Source organism: Nicotiana tabacum, chromosome 19 (genome assembly GCF_000715075.1).
Source record: "Nicotiana tabacum cultivar K326 chromosome 19, ASM71507v2, whole genome shotgun sequence".
NCBI lineage: Eukaryota > Viridiplantae > Streptophyta > Magnoliopsida > Solanales > Solanaceae > Nicotiana > Nicotiana tabacum.
Genome location: NC_134098.1, coordinates 62169684 through 62178713, shown reverse-complemented (window position 1 = coordinate 62178713; position 9030 = coordinate 62169684). Strand labels below are relative to the sequence as shown.

The following is a 9030-nucleotide window of genomic DNA, read 5'->3' as shown; positions in this document are numbered from 1 at the left end:
TTGTGGGGTTCCAGGAACTGTATTCTCATGTTTGATTAAATGGCTTGAGCAGTAGTCTTAAAACTCCTTTGAAGTATACTCTCCTCCATTGTCTGTCCTAAGACGCTTTAATTTTTGACTTGTCTCCCTTTCCACCAGAGCATGGAATTTCTGAAATACTTGAAATACCTGGTGTTTGGTTCTCAAAAAATAAACCCACAATTTCCGTAAAGCATCATCAATAAATATGAGAAAATATTTGTTACCTCCCATTGATTCTACATTCATTGGACCACAAACATCAGAATATACTAAATCAAGTGTATTCGATTTTCTTCCAAAAGTTGCTTGAAATGATACCCTGTGTTATTTTCCAAATAAACAATAATCACAAGAATTCACAGTTGTACCTTTTGCAAATGAGATGAGTGACTTTTTGGATAGGATTTGCAGTCCTTTCTCACTCATATGGCCCAATCTCTGGTGCCATAAATCTGCAGGCGTATCATCTACAGCTGCATGTAATCCATCTTCACATATCTCAATGGTTGTCTTGTACAATGTGTAGGGAGCAACTCCTTTAGCAATCACCAATGATCCCTTGGTGAGTCTCCACTTCCTATTGGCGAAGTGATTCTCATACCCGTCTCGATCTAGAGTGATCCCTGAAATAAAATTCATTCGCAGATCTGGTACGTTTCGTACATCTTTTAAAACTAATGTGCATCCGACATTTTTGTCTTGATACAAATGTCGCCAATCCCCACAATCTTTGAGTGACTGGTATTTCCCATCTTGACCATTCCAAAGTCTCCTGCTTTGTACCTACAGAAGAATTCTCTTACCGGTGTGGCATGGTAGGATGTTATTGTATCAACCACCCATTCTGACTCTTGGCTTGCTAAGTGCATGCATTCATCCTCCTCGTGAATGAAGAGAACCACCGAATCATCGTTGTGCACTGCAGCAGTTGTGTTGTCATCATTCTTCTGGCCACTGCTCTCGCCTCGACCTTTCTTTGGGCAATCTCTTTTGAAGTGACCGGGTTGACCACAACTGTAGAAATTTCTATCCTTTGACCGGTTCCTGGACTTTCCACGAGCTTTGGATTTATCACGGCTACTCGATACTCTATAAAAACTTCTTCCTCTATTTTCCATGATAAGAGCATGCCCCTGATTTTCGGGCTTCTTCCTCATCTTATCATTGAGTAGGATGGCTGATGTGACCTCCTTTAAATCGATGGTATCTCTACCATGCAGGATGGTTGTTGCCAAATTATCATAGGAAGATGGCAACGAGTTTAGAAGCATGATAGCCTTATCTACTTCAGTGATTGTTTCTCCAAGGTTTGCCAGCTGCGTGATTAATCCATTGAACATATTTAAATGGGACAAGAAATTTGTACCTTCACTCATATGGATGGCATAAAGTTGCTTTCTCAAAAACAACTTGTTTGTTAAGGATTTGGACATGTATAGACTTTCTAGTCTTTTCCAAATATCACATGCACTATTTTCATCCCCAAAATATTTAGTCCTTCATCGGACAAGTGTAGTCTGATTGCACTAGCCGCCTTCTTATCCATGTCTGTCCATTCCTCGGCTTTTATAGTTTCCGGCTTTGCCTCTTTTCCATCTAGTGCAATGTTTAACCCTTGTTGGATGAGCAGGCCCTTCATCCTTCTTTGCCATATGGAGAAACCGTCATTACCGTTGAATCTTGTTACTTCATACTTTACTCCTGATATTTTTTTTGTCAAAGAGTAAAATTGACTATAAATAATATTTCTGTGAATGAGCAGAACATGTGCTCTAATACCAGTTGTTGGCAAAATTAACCCCGACAGAAATAATATTCACGGTATACGATCATAATAAATGCGGATTACTAAAAAACCGTAACCAGTGGTAATAATAAGAGAAACAAGGACACCGGGATTTTTACATGAAAAATCCTTCTGAATAAGGGAAAAACCACGGCCCGAGAGGAGCAACTGATTTCACTGTAGCGAGGATTTTACAATTTGTGGTACCGAGTAAAATACTCCAAGACCACTAAACACTCAAAAGAAATAACCCTCTTTTGATTTTTTCACCTCACTATAATACCGCTCAAACTCTCTATATTTTTTCTCACAGAGTATTTTGCTTCTTACTCTGTAAATCACTGTCTTTCTCTTTATTTTGGTGTGATTACAAATGAAGGTAGAGACACATATTTATAGTTGAAGAATGCCCATATTAATGTATGCAATGACATCAATATTCACTTCAAAAGCTAGTTGCTCAAATTGAACTTCTAAATTGGTTGGCTTGACAAAACCAAAAGAAAGCTTCATCTTCTTTAACATGGGCCATGGGATAGACCCAATAAATTCTAAAACATGGGGTGATGGGGTACACCAGGAAATCCCTTTTTCACATAGAGCTAGCACCCTTCTAAGACGTTTTCGATGAATGAGAGCTATGTGAAAAAGGGATTTCCTGGTGTGAAAAATCAGGAAATTAAATCAGGGATTTCCGCTCAGTTTTCGATAAATGAGAGCCGTAACACAATCATTTGACAAAAGAGGAGAAGTAAATGCCGCAGAACCTTTAGAAATTTCTGATTCTTGAAATGGCGAGAGGTCAATTCTTGCGTGAGAGAAAGCGCAGAAGAAAAAAATGAGACCCTTTTGGGATAACAGTAACCAACCATGACTCGAACCCAGGCAAGTATCTTCTTTCAATGCGGGGATATTAAGGGTGTAAGTTCTGTCATTGGTGGGGTTAAAGAGTATGCTTTCCTCATCTTCATCGTTATAGAGTAGGAAATAAGGGTGTGTATCAGGAGCTAATTCTATGGCTGCAGTAGCTGAAAAAGAAGCAGAGTGCCAATTTGTGCAGACTCCACGAAAACCAAGAAGATCAATAATTCCGAAGTTGTCTGCTATTTCCTTTAAAAGTTCTGAAGGCAGATCGCGCTATGATCTTGCTGACAGTAAACAGTCTTGAAGTTTTCCTTTATTTCTAGAACATTCCTCTCTTAATTGCCCTGCTTCGTCGTTGTTACTTTCGACATCAGACAGATTAACAGGCTTCTGGAGAAACTCTTTGGCCACTTCCTCCATACGTCTATTCAAAACAAAGCAAAAGGAATTCAATCAGCCTAAGATTCGAGAACCAACAGCTTGAAGAAATGAAGCATTAGTTTCAGATAGTACACTCCAAACAGCTACAAGAACACTGACAATTGTTTAGACTAGAAACTACTCACTCTCTTTGTACTAATTTATGTGTCATACTTTCCTTTTTAAAGACGATTTATAAACATACAACTATTTATGACTTGTTTAAACTACAAGTTTCAAAAGTGTTCTTCTTTTTAATAAACTTTGTGCCAAGTCAAACATTGTCAAACATGCTTGGGCGAGAGTACTAGTTTTTGTTAGAACTATAAAGATATGTTGATATTGCATAGTATGTGTAAAAGTTTAAGCATAAGAGATGAATTGAGAGTTCAACAATGGAGTATCGAATGTTCTAGAGAGAGTCGGTGGAGAGAATGTTCACTTTCTCATTTTCATCTCTGTACACAATACAAAGCTTATATAGAAGATGACTACTACTCATTAACTAACAATTACACAGCTAAGCTCAACATAATTAACTATATTGTCAACCCACTAACCGTCTAACTAACCTATCCAATTGACAGTTAACTGCCAGCTAACTACCTCACACAAGTTGCACGTGTTATGTGACACTTCCACTCTCAATACTCCCCCTCAAGCTGAAGGGTGCGAATACATTTAGCATCCCCAGCTTGGATATTAGATATTCATGTTGTTGCCTTGGTAATGCCTTGGTCAACACATCTGCCAGCTGATCCCTTGAGCACACATGCACAGTCTTGATTGCCCCTAACTGTATTTTTTCTCTGATGAAGTGACAATTGATCTCGATATGCTTAGTTCTCTCGTGATACACAGGATTGGCCGCTATCTGCAAAGCTACCTTGCTATCACTATATATGTTTACTGGTAGTTCCACTTCTGCTCCCAGCTCCTTGTACAAATTTATCAGCCAAACCAGTTCTGATACAACTGATGCCATACTCCTGTACTCTGCTTCTGCAGAACTCTTTGACACAGTGTTCTGCTTCTTGGATTTTCATGATATTAATGATTCCCCATGCTTCACAATGAATCATGTCACTGACCTTCTCGTATTTGGGCATGAAGCCCAATCGGCATCACAAAAGGCAGTCAACTTATTTTCTCTTTTGCTGCTCATCAATACTCCTATTCCTGGATCCATCATCACATATCTTACTATCCTCAGTGTTGCTTCCCAGTGTGACTGCTTTGGCTCTTGTAGGAACTGACTAAGTGTCTGAACTGAGAATGCAATGTCCAACCTGGTTAGAGTCAAGTATAATAGCTTTCCTATGAGTCTTTGATATTTTTCTCTATCTACCAAAGGCTCATCAGCTTGTAACCCTGTCAATGCATCCAACTGTCTAGTAGTGAATTTCTGATTACTATCAAGAGGAGTCCAGCTTGGTTTTCCAGCACTCAGGCCTAAGTCTGATATGAGTTCCAGGGCATATTTGCTTTGGTTCATCAATATCCCCTTGTGTGATCTAGAGAATTCAATCACCAGAAAGTACCTTAGTTCCTCTAGATCTTTAATTTTGAATGACTGATGCAACTGCCTTTTAATATCTTCAATCATTTGCAAGTTGTTGCCTGTAACTAGCATATCATCTACATATATTAGAATGACCACAATGTTGCTTCTCCGATTCTTTGTAAACATTGAGTAGTCCAAACAGCTTTAAGGGAACCCTTGTTGGATCAATGCTTCAGTCAGCTTCACATTCCATTGTCTACTCGCTTGCTTTAGGCCATATAGGGATTTAACCAGCCTGCAGACCATCCCTTTAGACTCCCCCTGGCTGGTAAAGCCCTCAGGTAGGTCCATGTATACTTCATCATGCAGGTCTCCTTGGAGGAAGGCATTATAGATATTCATTTGATGAATATGCCAATCTTTAGTTGCAGTAATAGAAACTACAGCTCTAACAGTTACTATCTTCACTACTGGGGAGAAGGTTTCATGAAAATCAATCCCTTCCCTTTGATTATAACCCTTGTCCATAAGCCTAACTTTGTACCTTTCTACAGTGTTATCTGCCTTGTACTTTACTTTGTACACCCATTTGTAGCCTATTGACCTCTTCCCTGTTGGCAATTGCCCCAACTCTCAAGTTTTATTATCTTCAAGAGCTTGAATTTTAGCTCTCATAGCTTCAATCCATAACTTATCTTGTGAAGCTTCATGAAAGGATCTTGGTTCAGTTACTGCAGAGAAAGCCTGCAAGTAAGCTTGATAAGTTGGCTTCAGGTTGGAGTAGCATACTGAATTGCTAATGGAATAAGGTTGTTGCTGTTGTGAGGGAATGACATAATCTATCATCCATATTGGCACTCTCTTATCTCTACTAGATCTTCTGAGCTCTTGTAGAGATGGTAGATTCATCTGTGATGAAGCAGTTGTGTCAGCCATATGTGGAGCAACTTCATGAGTGTCGGGTGGTTGAGTTGATGCTGCAGGAAGATGACTCTCATGTGGTATGTCTGGATATGCTGTGTGTGGAGAACTCATATCTGTTGGGGTATTTCCTCCTGTGCTATGTCAATATCTGCGATTGAATCCACTTCTGCATCTCCTGAATTTCAACCTCTAAAAACATATGGTCTATGTGTGGTTGCTCTATTCTGAATGGAAATATATTCTCTTTGAAAGTGACATCTATGTTAGTAAAAAAAATTGTATTTGGACAGATCATATAGAATGTATCCCTTTGTAACAGAAGAGTATCCCATGAAAGTTGCTACAATTGCCCTGGCTTCAAATTTATTATGTACATTTATCCTCTTGGCATAACATAAACACCTAGTGTCCTCATATGGTCAAGAGAAGGCTTCTTCCTGTGAAATACTTCAAATGGGCTTTTACCTTCCAAAGCACTAGAAGGTAATCTATTGATGATATACACATCAGTTAGGATGCAATGACCCCAAAATCTTATTGGAATTGAACCTTGAAACCTTAATACTCTTCCAATTTCAAGGACATGTCTGTGTTTTCTCTCAGCAATGCTATTTTGCTGAGGTGTACACACACATGTTTTTTGATGAACTATTCCAAAAGATTGGAATAGTGAGCTGCATTCACCATTAACAAACTCTGTCCCATTATCAGTTCTTACTATCTTGATACACCCGTCAAATTGTGTTTTTACAAGCTGAATAAAATTTCTCAGAATCACAACCACATCACTTTTTAACTTCAGAAAATACACCCAACATATCCAGGAATGATCATCTAGAATAGTAACAAAGAGTTTATTTCTATCATATGTTCGTACACCATATGGTCCCCATACATCAATATGTATCAAATAAAAATTACTTCTGCTCTACTAGTACTAGAGCTAAATGGCAGCCTAGCATGCCTAGCTAATGGACATATAGAACAATCCTCTAATTCTTTCTTACAATCATCATATCCTAATGAAAAAGTTTGTTTTATTGCTCCTGTTGAGGCATGTCCAAGCGTTTTGTGCCACAATCTTACATCCAATTTTTCTATTCTACTAGACAAACCAGTTGTGTTATTCTTCTCTCTTTCTCCAATAGTTTGAGGTAGTATGTAGAGGCCATCATCCTCCCTACCAATCGCTCTCACCTCCCCATTGCAGAGGTCCTGGAACACAAAGAAATTAGGGAAGAAGCAAACTGAGCAATTCAATGCTCTTGTGATTTTTGCTACAGATAACAAATTGTACTTAAAGTCAGAAATGTACAGAATATTATCTATTGTTCCTGCTTGTCCCAATCTGCATGATCTTCTACGTGTTACCTGTGCAACCCCTCCATTAGGTAAATGAACTTTCCTGGTCTTATTTTTATTTACTTCTTGTTTCTTATCCAACATATTTATATCTGAGACCATATGATTTGTTGCACCACTGTCAACTATCCAAACCTTTTCTTTGATATTTGCTAAAAAGGCATTAATACTACCTGCACTACCTGCCATGTTTGCTGATGTTTCAGGTAAAGTTTCCTTGTTGAGCAACTTCAGGATCTGATTGTACTATTCTGAGGTGAAGTGTGGTGCAATGTATTATTTTGGTATATTAGCAGCTATGTTCTTGTCTGCTCCAGTCTCCTGTAGTTTATGTTCTTCAACGATGGCATTTTTTGCCATGTTACCCCCAAACATCTTCTTATATTTGAAGTCAATCGGATAACCAATCAACTTGAAGCATCCTTCACGAGTGTGCCCCTTCATCTTACAGTAGTTACATGTGACATTATAATTCTTTTTGAACCTCTGAGTGTTGAAATTTCCTCCATTGCCACCTCTTGTGGTCATTAATGTTGTGACTTCCAAGTTTTCAGTGGCAACAGAAATATTAGACATAGTCCTCTAACTTTCCCTCTCAATTAGCATAGAATAGGCCTTGTTAACTGAAGGAATTGAGTCCATCATCAAAATCTGGCCCCTTGCTTGTTCATTATGTTTTATTTAATCTCATCAGAAATTGCAGAAGCTTTTGACGCCTCATGAATGCAACAAAATCCCTAGACTTCTCACAATCACACTCAGGAGTTGGAGCTAAGCTGTCAAACTCCGCCCAAAGTGATCGAATTTTTGAGTAGTAGGTCGCAATAGCGCTGGTTCCATGACTCACAGTAGCAATCTCCTTGTGCAACTGGAAAATGCGAGAACCATCAACCTTGTCAAACCTTTCCTTCATATCCTTACAGACCGCACATGCACTGGAGGAATACACAATTCCGTTGAGTAACTCCGTTGATACGCAATTCATAATCCACGAAAATACAACTGCATTGCACCTCTCCCACAGATCAACCAAATTTGGACCGTAATTTTCTCGCTTGCAACTGCCATTGATGAACCCTAGCTTGTTACGCCCTAGGATCGCAATTCGCATCGCTCTACTCCAGACAGAATAGTTCTTTGTTCCGGTCAATTGCAAGGATATCAACACAGTTCCAGAATTGTCCGTCGATTGCAAAAAAAGTAGGTGATTGTGGCTCAATTTTTTCGGCAACTCATTATCGATGTTGTCCGCTATTAATGAGTTTCAATGAAGTACGTTTCCAGCAATTCAATTTCCCAAAGAGACCATATAAATGGCCGTATGCTCTGATACCATGTCAAAGTTTAAGCAAAAGAGATGAATTGAGAGTTCAACAATGGAGGATCGAATGTTCTAGAGAGAGTCGGTTGAGAGAATTTTCACTTTCTCATTTTCATCTAATCTGTCTGTACACAATACAATGCTTATATAGAAGATGGCTACTACTCACTAACTAACAATTACACAGCTAAGCTCAATATAATTAACTATTGTCAACCCACTAACCGTCTAACTAACGAATCCAAGTGACAGCTAACTGCCAGCTAACTACCTTACACAAATTGCACGTGTTATGTGACACTTCCACTCTTAATAGTATGATGGTCCCTCACTGAGAGATGTAGCAAAAAACAAAATAAAAATTAACAATTTAGTGACGAGGAGATGTAGCAAGTGAATAGTATTTCATATATTCACACAAATAAGGATGCGCACTATAAATTAAACAATTGAAGCTAAATATTCAACAGGAAAACAAGAAAATCAGAAGTAGAAGAAACCAGAATGATCTGAGATCAAGAAAACTTACCTATCTTCTTCCAATTTAGCTTACAAAGAAAGGAGCCTTGATAAGAAACTATCAGCTGAAGTTTGCAACTATCTGAAGTTTTGTAGGAGAAAAGAAGAGTAGCAGTCTTTAGAAAAAATAAAAAGAAGAAGAGGAAGAGTTTGTTGGTTCTTTCCGAGTTACCCGAGAGTAAGGCAAGTGAAAAAAACGAATTGGGTGAATACCAAACGGTACACTTTGAGGACACAAAACTAGTGTTACAATACAGGTGTGTTCACGGCGAATCTAGAATTTTAAGTTTATGGGTTCATATAGCAATC

The 9030-nt window shown here is 38.6% G+C and overlaps 1 protein-coding gene across 1 annotated transcript; it reads right to left on the bottom strand.

Moving 5' to 3' along the window:
• Positions 1 to 7551: 7551 nt before the first annotated feature.
• Positions 7552 to 7992, bottom strand: LOC142173516 (uncharacterized). The gene has a single exon (XM_075239121.1). It carries the CDS (start codon positions 7990 to 7992, stop codon positions 7552 to 7554), a length of 441 nt encoding a protein of 146 aa, XP_075095222.1.
• Between the last annotated feature and the right edge of the window lie 1038 nt (positions 7993 to 9030).